This window comes from Hoplias malabaricus, chromosome 9, assembly GCF_029633855.1.
Source record: "Hoplias malabaricus isolate fHopMal1 chromosome 9, fHopMal1.hap1, whole genome shotgun sequence".
Lineage (NCBI taxonomy): Eukaryota > Metazoa > Chordata > Actinopteri > Characiformes > Erythrinidae > Hoplias > Hoplias malabaricus.
In genome coordinates this window covers 26489086-26507554 of record NC_089808.1, presented here as the reverse complement: position 1 = coordinate 26507554, position 18469 = coordinate 26489086, and the positions used below count along the sequence as shown (strand labels likewise).

Below are 18469 nucleotides of genomic sequence, written 5' to 3'. Positions count from 1 at the left end.
TGTTTCTTTTTGTTCCTTTCTCTTCCCATTGATATTTTGCTTCCTCTTTGTATTTTTACCTTTCATGATTTCAGGCTTATTAACAAGGCATGTAATAGCATGTAGTTCCTTCATACACAGGCTGCTGCATTAAGGGGAGCTGCTGTTCTGCAGTTGCTCATCATTCGTGCAGTGAACTGTGTGTGGATGTGGGAATGAGAGTAACTATGACAAAAATGGTATATTTCCTGGTTAATTAATATTTTACAAATATTTGCTACTGTGCAACAGTCAGAAACTATTCTTAACTGACTCTTAAGTGGCTGAAAATATACACAGACTCTACAACTAAATAGGTCTGTTTCTGGTTTCTGTCTTTAATTTGATATGTATATGCTTTGTGTATATTATGATTTATTTTAGTTCCTACAAGAACATTATTTTGTTTATTTATTTATTTAGTCAGACTCATAATGGTATTTCTAAAAAAAAAAAAAACAAGAAAGGATGCTCCAATTTTAGTCCAGTATCATATATTTTGGGAGGAATAAGTGTCATCATATAATGTATATGTTATTCTATAAGAGCGCTTTATTCTGCAGGTGAGGTCCTTTAGTGTGTGAGTGTGTGCGCATGTGTGTGTTGCAGTATTAGGACACTAGGGCAATCTTCGCCTGAGGAGAAGCAGTAACCCTGTTTGGTGGGTGGAATAAAGGCCCAGGGGAAGCCTGCCTCCTCTTTAGAGGAAAGAGGACAGCTCATCTCGTCTCTTCAGTAACTGCGCACTTTCAGACACATTTAGATGTAACACAGCTATTATTATATTTAATAATTTCATAATCGCGCACCTTTTTTTAAACTTCTCCTTCTAAGTAGCGTAAAGTTGTTAAAAGTCAGCCGCACTTCCACGAATCCACTTCTGTCCTCCTCCAACCTTTTTTTTTTTTTTTTTTTTTTTTTTTTCTTTCATTTCCTTCACACACACACACGCCTGTAGAGTTTCTTTACTCCTCTGTGATAAGGTGTGGTTGTATGTGTGTGCCCAAACCTCTGAAAATGTGAGCCATGTGCACACACTGGTAGAATGGTAGAAAGGGTTTTGTGTTGAAAGGAAAACACACCCTCATGCTGTTGAAAACCTCCTCCCAAGTAGGTTTTTTATCCTGTTTTACTCCAGGAACAAATGCAACTGAGACTAAAGCAGCAGCCTGTAACTGTATGAAATGCAAACTAGAGATGGCACAACACAAGACAGCATGAAAGCGATGACTATCTGATGATACTGATATAATGGGTATAGAGTGTTGTTTTTATTTTATTATGTATTTATATTATTATTATTATTAAGGATGCATTTTTAAAATAATTTCAGAAATTTCATTGGAAAAATGCTTCAGATACAACTGTGCACTTACCTCAGTATAGTTGATCAGCTGATATAGCTTGTGTCCACATTTAGCTTCTGCAAGAAGTTCTGGGAATGCATTTAAGGAAACAAAGTTGTTGACCACCTAGTGCTTGTTAGCAACATTAGCATTTTAGCTCCAGTACTAAACTAAAAAATAAAATGTTAACAAAACCAGGAATGTAACAAAGCTTCTAAAAAACAGGTTACCATCCTCTGACACTCTACTGTATATGTGCTGTTTCAGGCTTGTTACAGTATTTGATCACATTTTTTAGTATTTTCCACTGGCTGTTGTCATATCTACATCGTGATGCAAACTCCAAGCTGTATAATTGGTGTTGAGGTTATAGTTTTAAGTTATAGCCAGTTTTTATGAAGTATATTCACTTCACAACATGGGTTCTATATAGAATTTTGAATACTTGAACCTTTTGCATGGTCATGAAAGGGTTCTTCAGATTGATGGAGAATGTGCTATAGATGGTTCTATATAGCACTTTTCAGAAAAGGGTTCTATATGGCACCACAAGGTGTTCTTTTGTTGTTACAATGTCAAGCTGTTTTTGGTGCCATATAGAACCCTTTTCTGAAAGGTGCTATATAGAACCATCTATAGCACATTCTCCATCAATCTGAAGAACCCTTTCTTGATCATGCAATTGGTTCTTCAAGTGTTCAGTGTTAAATATAGAACGTTTTCTTTAGTAAAAAAAAAAAACATAATTTTTATGTGAGTGGGTTTTCTGACACATTTAAATATTCTCTATATTTTACACTGTATGTGGAGTGTTCAAGTGTCTGCGCCTCTCTGTGTGTATTAAATTTCACTTTCTAAGGAAATGACCTAAGGACTTTAGGTGTGTGAGCAATTGTTTAATCTTCCTCTGGACAGAGTCTTTTAAAAGGAAGAAAAAAGATTCAGCCTGGGTAAGCCCTTTTTCCAAATGGAATTAATACACTGACATAGAGAGAGAAAGAGAGAGAAGGAGAGAAAAAGACAGAGAGAGTGAGCCTGTTTCTTAATCCTTCTCTCAGACCAAGTGTGCTTAATATGTTATTGATCATTTATATTATCCAAAGGAGACATGTCATGTAAACTATTCTGAATTTGCCCATTTATTACCATAGACCTAGATTAACATCTGTTTCCCTTTATAATAGCAGACATAAGTCACCAGAAAAATGACTAACCTCTGAACTCTGATCTCATATGGTTTTCATATGTAATACAGCCACATAATATAGTTCAGACCTGTTACGCTGCTGCTATATTGAAGACTTTACTGTGTGTGTAATGTGATATTTTGGACCAATGCTGTTAGTTTTATTGCATCCTCTTTGAAATAGTTAATAATAGTGATTCAACAAAAGGAATATTCTTAGACAAAACAGTTCATCAGTTTAGTCAAAAAAATCAAAACAATAAGTGACAAAATGCTGTCAAACTTTGAAAATTCATTCTGACGCCAATGCTTTTTAAAAATAGAACAGAATAGAATTAAAATATTTTAATAGCTTTTTAGGCTCAGGTTAAAATAGGCATTTTAATTATGTTTAAGCTGAAAATATTTGGTGTCAGACATTTTGCTGCATCCCTTGATTTTATATTGATATGACCCACTTTCACTGACTATGCTAATAGTTTGACTGCTGGGTCATTTTTAAAATGCTTGAGTAAGTTTGATCTAACCTGATATTGCTAAACTGTTTCTGTAGAAACAAAATTGAACCCATTTCTTAGTAGAATGCATAGCTACGATTTCAAGTGGTTCCAGCATTGGTGAAGTAGCCTGCTACTTCTCAGTTTTGACTGAACTGATGCTGCTGATATAGTTATTTCTTATCTACCAAATGTTTTTGCAATGCTTTCATTTTACACGAGTCATAACATTTTTGTATGTTCTTTTAGTGGAATGCCGCTGTTGACATGCATCAGAATGTTGACTTTAAAAGTAAGACACTATAATAGCTGCATTCTGTGGCAACTTTTCTGTTTCAGATACTTCTCACCACCCCAGTATCACACTGCCAGCCTTTAAATATTTTTTAAATTCTTCACACATCAACACATTTTGAGTATGTTAACACTACACTAGTGGTTTAAATACAGTGCTGTATGAGTACAGATGAGAGCATCGCAAAAAGTAAAGCAAAGTCTATAAAATATGCTTGTGCTTGGCAAAGTAAACACTTCTACCATCTCAGTACAGGATGAGAAGCAGAATCAACATGTTGGCAGTTAGTAGTGAAACATTTCTCCAGCTCTCACTATATATAATATTAGAAATCTGTTAGAGTTTTAAATGCAGTGATGGAGCTAAAATTACTTTGAATTGTTTGTTCCTCCTTAAGTTGCGCAGCAGTTACAGGGAAACAGAATATAATATTGCACAATTTAAACATTTGAAGCAGAGAGGTAGATTTAAATAAGAAGCCAATTTCAATCCCAAAAAGTAGGCCTATGGTGTGTATGGCTTAATAAATGTTTAAGGCAGTGTTTACCCATAAATATGTGAGCTGGTTTTACTCAAGTCAATTGGTTTGTTTCTTAATAATCTATATAAAATAGTTTAATTTTGCAGCAGCCTAACACTGCCCGAGACATGTAATCAAATTGAAATAGTCTGATTCTCTCAAAAAATGACTGGAGATTGGGCAGGGTCTTCTCAGAAAACACTGGTCCTGGCCCAGCTCTCTGAAGAGGTACCACAGAATAGGAACTGGCCATGGCTTAAGACAGCAAATACTTGACTAATTACCATATTTCAGGGTTGACTCCAGTCCTGATGGTCTAGATTGGATCAAATTCTTGTCATGAGTTTTCTCATGCAGCGAGCAGTAAAGTCGGTCATGTTTCCCTTGCTTTCAGAAGCACTTTTTGGTGACTTTATTGAATTGTGCTTCTGTGACCGCTCAATTACAGATTAGCAGTAACATTAGTAAGGCCACTTTGGAGAATGTTTTGTGTATTAGAGGTTAGTGTGGGGATATGGGCTTGTGTCTGCTGCTCTAATGGAAGACAGTGGTCTTTGACTATGGAGATGGGAGTACCATATCGCCTGAGTCTTTTCTCATTTTCTCAGTTACCGTAATTGATTTGCACTAATGTAGAGATGAGGAGCTAACCGCACTACACTAGTCATTAACAATGAATCTGTTAGACCACGCTACATTAGCATGCTCTCAGCTCTGGTTTATATTAGCCTACTGAGACTGTGTCTCTCTCTCTCTCTCTCTCTCTCTCACTCTGTCGTTTTTACTTTTCTTTCTCACCCAGTCTCTCACCATAGCTTTCCTCTCTACCTCATACTTGTTTGGAGCCATTATTTTTCATTTTCCTCTTACTCTTTCTTTCTGTGTCACAACTGTAAGAGATCTATAAGTGACAGAAGGGATACAAATTAGTCCATCCAGCATAAATGAACAGATGATGCCTGTTCCTTTCTCTCTGCCCTCCATTATCTGCCCATCTCTTTTTTTTTTTTTCCTCTCTCTCTCTCTCTCTTCTTCTCCCCTCACCCCTACACACAGCCGTGGGAAAACGTACAGGAAATTGTTGAGACGGGTTGAGGAATACAACCTGCCCCTGTGCCCCTCAAACAAAACTCCATAGCTATTCTCTCTCTCTTCTCTCTAGTTTTTAGTCATCTTTCTCATCCTGCCTCTCTCTCTCTCTCTCTCTCTCTTTTTGGAGCTTCTCCATGTACATGTATATATTCTTCCTAGATTGTCTCTTGGTGGAAGAATCACAGTGAAAGTGAACAGTTCCAGACATCCTCTTTTGACACTTTTTTTCCTCCTTGTTCTCCCTCTCTTCCCTTTGTTTAGAAGGCTGGCAGGAAGTCAGAGGGGAAAGTGACAGACGCAGTGACAGAGAGGGTGTAAAAGGGCTGGCAGACATTTTGACAGACCTGACATAATTTGAGAGGGACGGTATTTCAAATTGTTTTAGAAATAAGACAGTAAGTGCAAAGTGAATCGAAATGAGGCTGTGGAAACTTTTATTTCTAAAGAGAGCTTAGAATAAGAGTCTTTAAGTAAAAATATTCATGGGTTTTATTGAAGTGTAGTGCACTTGGAATTTGAAACACTTGGTTTCTACAGGCTTCTGTTGAGAGTGTCTTGAGTCAACGGGTTTCATTTCCCAGGTATGGGGAAATGTCAAACATATTGTTACAGATAATTAAGTGTACTTTCAGATTGAGACAGATTATTGGTTAGAAATGCTGAAGTGTTCCTTTTTAAGCCAAAATGACTGCATGATTGATAGACAGAAAGTGAATGAAGGCATGACAAAGAGAGAGAATTTACAATGTTTTGGAGACTTTTCAGTGGCTTTCAATCTTATCTGAAATGAAAGGATCCTCATGTGAAAACGTTCAGAGAAATGCAGGTTATACCAAACGTTAGCCTCTCTCAGTAACACTTGTATCACTGATTGTTTGAGGACTGGACAAAGGTTTACAAGAATGTGAAAAGTTTTCTTGCTTGCCACTGCTTTGTTTTGGTTGTAGCCGTTCAGAAGTGTGGGGTTAGCTGGCAGTGAATAGCATTCTGTGCTTTTCACAAAAGCCAGTTTAGGCTAAAGTGATTATCCAGATGATTAATATTTTATTATGATAATTCCACAAAGTAATCCCTCTCTGTATTTGTGCTCTCTCTCTCTCTCTCTCTCTCTCTCTCTCACACACACACACACACACAACTTCAGGAAGCATGTTTTCAGGATTGATAAAATGAGCATTTCCTCTCTGTCTGTCTCCTACTTTTCTTCCACAGAAGCAGTCTTTCGTTACTGACTTCCTCTTACACAAGAGCAGGCATAATTTACAAAAAGGACACCAATGCAAGCCATATTTCTTTTGACAACAAATGTATTAACCAGTTGAATAACTCCATTACCCCACAAACTGACATTGCTTGATATCAGAGTTTGCAGACAGCTCATCAGCATTTCAGTAAATATTCATCTGGTTTTACAAGATGTTCAGTGCAGTCGTACATATTTGAGGAATGAAAAATGACAAAATATGAATGTTGGCCTTTCCTAGTGAACACAAGCATATTCTAAAAACCATGTTTACAGTAGTAAACGCTTCAGGAATAAGATACACCACCCTTCAGATGTTCGGTGTTCAGAAGTTTGTGTTCTCGCACTTTCATTAGAAACACACTTGTATAAAGGTGCTACTGTTGTACTCATTGCACGCTAGTTATGAAGAGACTTGTCAAAATGTTTGCTTGACTTGACTGAGGAAGTAGTATTTACAGATGAAAAATTATACACATGGAAGTTTGGCTGTGATTGGTTGTAAGTTTTTAACATTGTTCATAATCATTCTTTATTAACATTGTGATTGAAAACTAGTTTGCAGCAGTGTTACAATGTGTATACTGTGTACTGTCTGTGTACTGTGTGTTTTTATAAATATTTCTGAAGTAATGAGTTCATGTTGTCCAACAGAAGTCAGTTATTTTGGTAAAGTAATGCATATTATGATTTTAAGAAGAAATATCATGAAAAAATAACTTTTTGGAGCCTACGTTCCCACCAACGGGTGCACGGCTGATTTGCCCTTGAGCAAGGCACATAACCCTCAACTACTTAATCAGAGTGCACTAGTGGTATAGTGATATGCTAAGCGGGGTTGGGACTAAAAGGTCGCCGGTTCAATCCCCACCACCAACAGGAACATCCACAACTGAAGTGCCCTTGAGCAAGACACCCAACCCCCAAAATGCTCCCTGATCAAGTGAAAATGCCCTCACTCCTCACTGCTGTGTTCTGAACAGAGTTGTGACTTATTCTCATTGAAAGAAACAGGCCCTAAAACTGGAGGTTCTGAACAGGGCTGTTTACACAGGAGGAGAATAGTGTGGTGTTTGGTACTTGTGGTATTTTGGACAAGGCTATAAGTACTAATTAAGAAACCAAGGAACTTGTGGAAAATAAGTGTAAGATGTCCCCTTTATCTCCGTCGTTGTTGTTGATTGTGGTTGTGTCACCAGTGTTGTAATAAAGTTTAAGGTAAAGGATGCAATAACAGTGTGTAGCTGTATAATTGCAATAGTAGTATTTTGGAAATATTGTGGACAGCTGCTTGTTGCTGTGTTATTTTTGGTTTAGTAAATAAAGCAGATACTTCGCAGGTCATCTGAATCCTTTAGGTCTGCACTGAATGGATATGAAGTGTGGGGGCTGTGCTGCTCAGCTCACAGAGATTTTTCCTTCCTTTTGTGGTAAAGGAATGACAAGCATCACAAAGTTTTCTCCCAAACCAATTCAATTATTTACACGCACTAGAAAGAGGCAAGTCCTGAGAGGAGGCAGGGTTAATAAAGCCTTTCTGTGTTAGTTTAATGTATTATGGCCAAATCACATAGACTTAAGAGAGTGGTATAAAACGAGAAGACCAATTCCATGCACACATACACAGTTCCCTCCTTTTCACCTTCTACTTTTTCTTATTACCTCATCTTTTTCATTTTTCAACACACATACTGTTTTCTTTTCTTCCCTGTGTCTCTCTCCCTCTTTGTCTCTGTCTTTTTAACCATGCTTGATGTTTGTGCCTGAATCTCCCCACTTCAATAAATCTCATTCTTCTTACTTCTTTTTCTCTTGTCTCTTCCTGTCTGTCTTTGTTTCTATCATTTTCTCTTTCTCTCTCGCTCTCTGTCTCTTACTCTGTCTGTCATTCTCTCTATTTTGGCAACTTTTCTCTTTACTGGTTCTACTTATATTAATTGTGAGTAATAATTTGCCTGTTTGAATATGCTGTATTAGAGTACAGTAAAGTACAATATAGATATATTCAATGAGTGAGTTGTGTTGAGTCAGGTTTTATTCATATCCTTTGTTCCCTCTTTTTTCCTTCTTACTGCAGCACTTTGACACAGTAAGGGGAAAAAGAGTTTGATATGAATGAAAGAACAGAGAGCAAGAGGATTGTCTCTCGTTCTCAAGCGTATCTAGTATCCACAGCACCACCCACACAGTGTACATTCTGCCCTCTCTCTCTCTCTCACTCACTCTCACTTACCCACACACACACACAAAATCCACAACCACTTGGCACTAGCCAACACAGGAAGACACTGTTGCCACTGGTTACAAGAGTAAATTGCATTATGACCCAGCAGTTCAGAGGTCATGACCCAGTGAGTGTGTGTTTGAGAGAAATGGTTAGAGAAAGAAAGAGAGAAATAAATTATTAATAAATTACATGTTAAAACACACTGATGCACCGTTTAAGGTGGGGGGGAGTCATTTAATTAACTAAAGTAAAATACAGTTTTTCCCCCCATAATTTACCTAAAATTAATCAATGTTAAAGTTGTGACACAGGATGATGGAGGTGGTGTTAACAGAGAGGTCTAGTCAGTCACATCCATACTATATATGCCTTTTTACATTCCACTATAATTGCACTGATATCTGCACTCTCTTACATCACTTTTTTATTCTCTCTCTGTCTCTGTCTGTGTGTCATGTTGTATTACTTAGACTGTGTTGTAGGCCAGAGTTTCCCATACTCCCGTTTCATGAGCATGGGATTGCTCCCCTGACATTTCCTGTTCTTCCTCCTCCACTCCTCCTCCCGCATCATCCTGAGCCAAAACATTTATCTGTAAAAGCAGAAAACCGGTTCAGCCTCAAGAACCAATTTTAGTGTCGTAAACTCCACCAATTGAACAGTGCAGATCATTTCCTCTGATAGCACCTGTTGCATGGGTAAAGTTTGGATTCAAGTTTGTCAGCAAGTTTTAATGCTGACATAGTGAGATATGATGGGGCTCTTAACATCGGTGCAATTCAATGTCACAATTCATCAACTAAAATTCAAAATAGAATTGTAAGATGCAAAATGAAAAGTAACAGTTGGAGAAATGTAGCATTTATTTCTGAGAATTAAATAATACAGTGAAAGTACAACGTATAGATATTTTAGCCCAGTAACCCTACATCCTCCAAACATTTCATTCAACCTGGTTACAATATTATATCCTTAAATATCACTGTCAAATCTAAACATCTGTCTGGTTTTGGCATGTAGTGCTCTTACGCTTTGTTTAATGAAGCCAGTTTTACAGATTTTTTTTCAGAGTCTTTTAAAACTTTGCTTGATTTGTTATTGTTCACTTAAGTCAATTTTTATCATTGAGCATTTTTAAAAATATATGCTAATTTGATTGATGATCATAATATTCAATAACCAGTGACGAATTTGCCCAATTTGTATTACAGTAGTCCTGTGACTATTTATATCCACTGATGAGAATGTTGCTATTCAAAGCATGAGAAGCAGATGTTATAAAGGCCAATAGAATGCTTGTTTGACTTCAAGTCAAGATAGTACTACTGACTTTTCTTTTTTCCCCCTCTTTCTCTTGCTTCCACTATAAATGACGTTGGTACAGGTAGAACTGACGAACTCTTCCATTCTGTGTAAACTTCCAGTGGGGAATGTGCCTGGTTGGAACATGCACATGCATGCACATGCAACTTGCTCAACTCCCAGCAAGATAAGACGAGACCTGTTGGAAAGCTTTTTGTAAAACTGTGTTTCTGGTTTAATCTTTTTACACTTGGCATTTTTCCATTTAAATCTTATATTTTTGTGTTTATATTCTTTGTTAACTTCATTCTTTCTTTATCAGTCCATCTGACCTATTGTTAAGTTTCCTTCTCTACATTGGCATGGCTTATCACAGAACTAAAACCACTTTCATGTATGTGGAAGTGGGATGGGCACAAGCTAGTTATGGAGTGCTCTGTTAACCAATCAGAGTTCAGTTAGAACCTGCCAATAGTAGGTGTGAGTGGCAAGGTTTTCCCTTCAGGGAACTATCATAAGTATGCTGTAATGACACAGTGCCTGAAGAAAGAAGACAAAAGTGTGTGTTTGTGTGTGTGTGTCTGTCTTTTGGACTGGAACACTTCCCTTGTGGACTCCAGCCAGTAACCTCTAACCCCTCAAACACACTCAAGAGAAAATTCAACTCAACAACTTAATCATTACAGAAAGAGAGAGCGAGAGGATCATGAGGGAAGAAAAATCAAGGGCAAGCAAGTGACACAGGAACATAAAAAAATATTGGGGGGCATAATAATGATGAGTTAAAGAGAGATCACAAAGAATAGGCAGTGAAGTGTTATGAAGATATGTTTTTACATATATCTGCATGTTGGGTCAGTTTGTTACAGACCTGTCAATTAAAAACTAGAGCCAGTCCAATACTAGGTATTACTTATATGGCCATTAAAATAAACTTTATTGGTATCTGTTGTATTCAGTGTTTGTGTTGAACAAGTTGTGTCATTGTCTCTTTGGAAGGAGGCTGTAATAGTCATGTAAAAAGTGGTTTTAGATGTTTTAACCAAACCCACTGGGGGTGGGGTACAGTGCAAGGGGACTGTAGGGCAATGAAAGGACATGTATATGGACCCACATTCCACTTCCTCACTCTAAGTACATAGACATATATATTTGTAAGCCTTACTGAACCATCTGTGGGTAGTTAGTGTTAGTATATGTGAAGACTGCGTGAAAAAATATATAAAAACAAAAGAGGAAGGCATCCACTGTACATAGGGCAGGACAGAATATGAGGCATATGAAGAGTGAGGGCACAAGTATTTATACTTTCTGTTCCGCATTGTTTACTGTTCACATTAATGAGTCGTATTGTGTACAGAGAACCATGATGAATCACAGCAGTCCCCTCTTCCCTGTGCCCTCCAACACAGCCAAAGAACCAGCTGCACTTTTGCTTGTTTAGTAAATGCACACATACACTGTCTAGTCTCATGTAGGGATGGAAACTGTCATATACTCACTATTCAACAAATGAAGACACTTAGGTTTTCTGGTGTTTGATCAGAAACTGACAAAAATATCAACATTGCAAAATGTAACCTTTTACCTTCCAAATGAGTCTTTTTGAGATATTTGCTTAACATTTTGCATACTTTGCTGCACCAATTCCAATATCTGTGATAAGCTCTGAAAAGCGTCTCGTCATGTTTTGTTTTGTAAATTGTTTATCACAACGATAAATAACAGCACAGACAAGAATTCTTATATATAATTATATAACGTGTCTGATATAACGTCTGACCTGGCCTTAGTGTAGTTTCATTATACTGTTCTTCTCTTGAAATGACACAGAAGGGAACATTACACATATTATAGTCAACAGTGTGAAACTACAGTCTGAAGCACCATAAATCTGACATATAGTTCAGTTAGATACGTTGTTATTTTCTGTTGATACTTCTAAAATTAAAAACAATATTGTTGTGAGGCTGTAGACCTATGCTGCAGCACTGAAATGTAATTTATTGTGTAATAATCAATTGCTTAAAATGCTTAAATGTTTTTTCTTTGGACACACACACACACACACACACATACACACACATATATACAGAGTGTGTCTCATCCAGTCTGCACAGCCAGTTGGGGATAGGTACCTTGCTCAAGGACAATTCAGGCATGAATGGTGCAGGAGAAAGTGCTGTTTCTGCAGTCCTGCTGCCCCATATTTCCTACCAGACCAGGTGATAGAAACTGGTACCTTTCCATCCTGAGCTTGCTTCTCTAAATTTTAGGACACAGCTGCCCCTTTGCATTGTGCATGAAGGAAAAAAATCTCATTGTTTTTTCTGTGCTCACTCAAGTTCTGGTGAAATCAAACTGTTTTTAGTGAACATTCCTCAGTTTTATTCAAAGAAAATCAATTACTCAGGGCAACATAAAGAACAATGTGGTAAAATGAGTGCACAGGCACAACACAGTAATTACACAGAGCTTAATATGATGTTGATTAACAAGACAGCTAAACAATATATGAATGGGTTTTGTGAGTATTTGCATTAAACTGGTAGCATGAGAATATACAAAGTACTGCAAATGCTTTCTTATTTACTAGAGGAAACTCGCTGCTTTGTATTTTAAACATGCCTCTTCTCTGTAAAGGGTAGAGCTGATTCCATGCTGTTTCTTCAGGCGAGAATTGTCATTACCACATTTTCGATTAATCTGTAATTAAGTTCTTTCTTTTTACGATGAGGGCTTATTAGATCCTGTGACAGAATCACAGCTCCTGCTCCACTGTATATGATGGGTTACAGTGTTCCTTGGTTATATTTAAACAGGGATCTTGTGCCTTTACATAATGCCTTTAGAGTCTTTGTGCTGGGACAGTGTTTAGTTTGAGATAAGCCTTTTAAAATCGGAAGCAAATGTACCTGGAGGTTTCTCTGTTTTCTGTCCCTCTCCGATGACATTCAGAGTTCTCCAAAAAGCCAAGGTTTGAAGGTACGGGAACTTTGGAAGTTTACACATTTGGAACCTATTTACATTTTTCTGTTTTCATTTCTCCTCAGGATGTGGAAATTCTGGACATCAGCTGTATCAGAGACACCAGAACAGGGAAATTCGCCAAGTTACCAAAGGTACTGTATGTGTGACTTTGTGTTAGAACTTTTGCATGAAACAAAGATGGGTGGATTGTTTACTGAATCATCAGCATTTCAGCTTTTGATTTATTTTTTTCCTGAGAATTTCTACTATGAATTAAATGTTTAGTAGTTTTCTATCATTTTATGTATTCTGTCATATTATTATTAATTCTACCAATTAATCATAACAAATAATGATGGAAACCTGCAGAAGGTAATAAACACAAGCCTACACCTACACTGTTTCATCATTAACTATTCTGTTTATTTTCACTGAGAGACTGTGTTATGCAACATGCTTTGAGGAAATCCTACATGAGTTTGAAAAATTTAACAGAAGGATGTGATAACAGCAACGGTTTTCAAGAGCTACTGAGGTATGCTGAATCAAACCTGGCCCTGATCATGGCCTTTATGGTCATATAGACTTAGTCTTGTAATAAGCTGTAAGCACTTATTTAGTGTTATTGAGTGATGCAATATAGAATTTACAGTAGCATCAGTATTACAGACGACACGATACAAATAAAGTTGGGTTTTGAAAGGGAGCATTTTCAGTCCAGTTCAGTTGTAGATTGAGAAGTGTTCGTAGAATAGTGTCTTGGACTGAGACACTGCAGACTCACTAAACATCAGATTTGCCTGCTGTGCCATGACCTCTTAAAGTTTCTTGCTGAGTATGGATTTATTTGTAAGCGTAGATCTTTCTGGATGACCCACACATCCACAGAATAGAGCAGTGGTGAAGCAGAGGGCTGCGGAGGAAGTGCAGCATTGGAGGATACACCCAGTGATTAATCAGAATTAGTCTGATGAAATTAAAAACAATGGACTGATTGTTGGGGTGCAGTGATCCGCACTGAAAATGCACACATACTGCATTAAAGACAAGATTCTGAATTCAACCAAGATAAATTTTTCGGAACCCTTTTATCTGTGTTTGTGGTGTGTAGGAGCAACGAATCCGTGACTGGTTGGGCTTTGGAAAAGGTGAGGGCAACGTTGATGGGAAGATGGTGACAGTTGTCTATGGCAATGACATGGTCAACATCTCCTTCCTCAACTTCCAGGCTATGCATGAAGACATTGCCAAGGTAACCATGGCAACCAAATATCATCACCAAGACACTTGTCTCCCCTTTACCAATGCCCTGTCTGAGTTACAGTCCTTCTTCCAGACTGTGTTCCTTAGACATATTTATGCATTTTCTTACTATGATTCCTGTGTTTGTTTGTTATTATTGATATTAAGTGTTTTTCTCTTTTCTTCATTCTTTTGTTCTTTATTTAGTTTCTTGTATCTTACTCTCTTCCTCTTTGATACTGATAATACACTGGTGTATGTTGACTCTGATTGTGTGTCATAACTGTTATCGCCAGGTCTGGACTGAAGAGCTGTTCAAACTTGCTACAAACATACTGTCCCAAAATGCCCCACGCAACACCTTCTTACTCAAAGCGTGAGTATTAACTTTGTGTGTGCGTGCGTTTATAGTAGAGCTTCAGGCATTTATCCGTACCAGACGGGACCCTACTGCTCATGTCGGAAGTACAGCACTGTTAGGACGGTCTCTTTTCACTTTTAGAACATTTTGCCCTGCATTTCTCATTACCTTATTCTTTCTGTAGACAGCAATATACCAATTTACCCACACCGATGTTATTACACAAACATGTTTTAATACATTTCTTTTACTCATCTAATAAAACAACTGTAATGTAGCGAATTGAAGCCCAGTGTTTTACATTATGACGTAAACACAAGTAAATAATTTCTTTGTTATCCCTCCATTTTCTCTCTCTTCTCTTTGGCCACGTTTAAAGGGCTATGGGAATGTTTGTGCAGTTTATGAATATTAAGAATGATTCTGTGATCTGATAATGAAATTGTGAATCGGTGGGATGAAATGAAATGCTCTGATAAGTATTTTAATCTCATTTGACCAAGAGTGTCTACTGTAGTGGTTAAGATGTATTATGTGAGACCAGAGCTCAGAGAATGTAGGCAACAATTTGAGTTGTCTGTTGAGAATATTAATATTCAGTAAGGCTGAATATTATTGAGAAATGCCTAATACCAATACCAGGACTGATACCTTGACTTCAATGTGGGTTTCTTAACACTTCATTTTAACTTCTGTTCAATTACAAACTGAAAGTGGGAATGGCTTTAACCAGAAACGTGTCTGAGTTTCCAGAAGTGTTTTTTTTTTTTACTGACCACAGCAAAGAACATTAGAAGCATGCTCTGTAATTTAGACAGCCATCATCATCACTTCAAGAAGAACATGCTCATTGGCTCAGTGATCCAGACACGGCTAACTTCCTAAGTACTGAAATGTGATGTTTAGTGACAGAGAATATCACTTTTAATATTAAATTTATTTCAAACTCTTCCTAATACAACACTATTGGACTGTTTATCACACCAGCGGAGAACAGATCAGAACCGCCCAGATCAGTCACGTCAGCTAACAGAAATCTGTACTAGTTAGCATTGTCAGCAGAGAGAGAGTGTGGGGAGAGCAGGACCTTGAGGCCTGTTGTGCTCTTTAAGACTCCCACCCTCAGATGACTGTAGCATCACTGTTGATCGAACTTTCAATCCCCTAATGATAGGGCCAACTTAACTGCTGCCCTGCTTGGGAGTGATTTCTTAGTGGTACTGATGTGATTTGGTAGACACCATAAAAATATTTCAATTTCATGCTCAGCTTTGTTAATCCATTCATCCGCATAATATGTTGAAAAATATATTTTTAAGAAAAAGAGACTTTTTATTTATGAATTTTATATAACTTTTATGAAATACTTTTTGAAACATACACTGAGAAGCCTTTAAAAATACTTAATTAAAAATGAGTATACACGTGTGTTAAAAATAGTAAACAATAACTAATCAGTGCTGCTTCATTTTGAATGTACAGGTGAAGTGAGTGTAGTGTAATGGTAATTAACTAGTTGTGAATGTTTTTTGTGTATTTTTTCTGCTTATTCATCACAGGTACACCAAGCTGACGCTGCAGGTGACACAAGATGGGAAAATCCCAGTGAAGAAGTGAGTACACACACACACACACACACACACCCGCACGCAGAGATTCACATGCACAAGTACATGAAGACTGTTTTAAAGTCAAATTTAACCACATCTAGTTAAATAAATTCACTTTCCCTTCTCCCCCCTGATTTCAGTTTCAGTTCTGCTCAGTTATTTTTTTGCCTGACTGATAAAATGTGGATGCACGTTTTCTTTCTTTTTTTCTCTCTGTTCCAGTATTCTGAAGCTTTTCTCTGATAGGAGGCGAGTGGAAACAGCGCTGGAAAAGTGTGGCTTTTGGACAAATAGGGTACTCTGTCATTAATCAGACATTAATTAATTGTTTATCTAGTAGCACTTTTCCTTCATTCTTAAAAATATATATATATAATTATTTTTTCCCTCTTATTATTCATTCTTCAGACCTTTCTTGGTCTTAAACAAATGTCATAGACACTGGTCTGCGGCGCATTTGTGTTTAAATTATTGGTAATGTTGACGATAAGGCAGGATAATAAACAAGCAGGTCACTGATGTCCACGGACTTGTTTTGCTGCTGAACACTGCCATCTGCTGGTTTTAAATTGAAATAACTCAAACAGCCAATATATTGAATGCTTTAATATGAGATAATTGCACATATGTACAGGTCTTTTGCAGCCAAACTCTGTTACTGTACTTTGGGAATTCATACAAAAATGCAATTCCCGATTGAATAAAACAAAAATAGTAACATATCACTTTTTTAATCTAATCACCACTAAACTAGATTATACACTTCTAGAAATTGTCAGCAGTGATCTTTCTGATATTTTTGTCTGTGTCTCTCACAGGCAGACGGAATCAAGCTGGAGGAATTCACATGGGACCATTTTCAAAGCTTTCTAAACAATTTGTGTCTGAGACCTGAGATTGAACGCATCTGCTTGGATCTGTGAGTCATGAATGGATGGTGAAAACACTTTTTGTAGACGTTGGTTTCACAGTGATAAAGTGGCTAAAGTATGAGTTTCAAATGAATGTCTGAAGGCCCTGGCATTTTAGATCAGTTTAAATATAATGTCTGATGTATAGGCATCAAACAGTGCAGTTTTTCAGGAACAGTATTAGTGTTAATTCTGAGCTTATGAATTTAGATGTTATATGTTCTAAGTAACTTGATTCTGCAGAGCAGTAATTATGCAAATGCAAAAACAAAAGCTGTTATCTTAAACATTAAAACTAAGCTAAGAACATGAAGTTTATGCAGATTGTATGGTTAAGGAAATCCGAACCTACACTAACAAGTGCAAGATGAGTTTAAGAACTCTGGACCATCATCGCTAAAAAGAATGTGCCAAAATCAACCTATTTACACAGAAAAGTATGCATCATTTCACTAAAACATCTACCGATGCTAGGGAAAGGTGAAAAGGTCTAGTTTCCAGGAGAGAAGTTCCATGTCATCTTCCTTATTGATTTTTCCATCCACAGTAAATGTCATTTTAGAAGGCAGTTATCTTCTTATTCACAATTTTTATGTTCAAACATTTAATTCTGCCTTTAATGGGTGAGTCATGAGGCTAACATTGTCATTTTTCGGAAACCTTTTACTTGAACTCTATGTGCCACCATAAATAGGCACATTCTTTTGAAACATAACCCTTATTACACACTTTCTTTGTTTAAAACACACACTAACCAAGTCTACAGCATTTCAATAAAACATCTACATAATCCAGATATCTACTAGAATTTCTCTATTCCATCTTAAACAGGTGACTATGTGAGGCTGAAGTTTGCTTTTGAAACACAACCTTTAAACCTCAATTTCTTTGTTTAAACACACAACTGTGTTTTCACCTTTCAGTTGTGCAGCTATTTGTACTGTATATCTTTCCCTCTCTGCCAAGTTCAACTTGACCACAGATAACAGGACTGACCACGGCTGGTGCAAGTTCACCCCAAGTTCACCCGAGTTTTATTAACTTTTATAAACTTTATTAATAATTATTTGTTATTTTTTATTCACAGTATTAAATGTTCTAAGCCTATAGACTGCATATTGATTTGTGATTATCTGGTTAATTTAGCTGACTGCTGTTTATTTTTTACTATGCTCTCTGCAGCAAAGCACAACCCACCCAAATAAAGTTGCTGTATTTTATAGTTGTTTGGTGTTCATAAAAAATAAATGGCCAGCTTAACAATAAATGAATGTCTACTCGCAGTGGAGTAGCAAAAACTAGCCCAAAGCCCCTCCACCATGACTAACTGTGCGAGAGGTCACACGCGACGATGCACTCTTATTGATTGAGTTCAGCTTGCTGATTTGTGGAACAGAGCCGGAGCGCCAAGGCACACGAGAGGGTAACCACCGATTTGACTTGCCCTTGCCCACTTGAGTTGGTATTGCAGAAAATGACTCGTGAGCATCTCTGATACATAGGTGTCTGTACTTTTATAGTGTTTCAGAATTTATCAGCTTACCTGTTCAGGAGAAAATAAGCAGATTTTACACTAGTTTACTGCTTCTGTGCTCATGGAGATTTTTAGAAAGCTGCTGAGGCTTTTTAGGTCCAGTACAATCTAACAT

General features: G+C 37.2%; 1 protein-coding gene across 1 annotated transcript in view; it reads left to right on the top strand.

The window, feature by feature from the left end:
• Window positions 1–18469, top strand: part of plcb3 (phospholipase C, beta 3 (phosphatidylinositol-specific)) — a 63742-nt gene that overhangs the window by 25872 nt on the left and 19401 nt on the right. The window contains exons 3-8 of the mRNA XM_066680495.1: window positions 12780–12848; window positions 13808–13948; window positions 14235–14314; window positions 15859–15912; window positions 16132–16204; window positions 16728–16828. Coding sequence (XP_066536592.1) covers window positions 12780–12848; window positions 13808–13948; window positions 14235–14314; window positions 15859–15912; window positions 16132–16204; window positions 16728–16828 — 518 coding nt within the window. The remainder of the gene's footprint in view (window positions 1–12779; window positions 12849–13807; window positions 13949–14234; window positions 14315–15858; window positions 15913–16131; window positions 16205–16727; window positions 16829–18469) is intronic.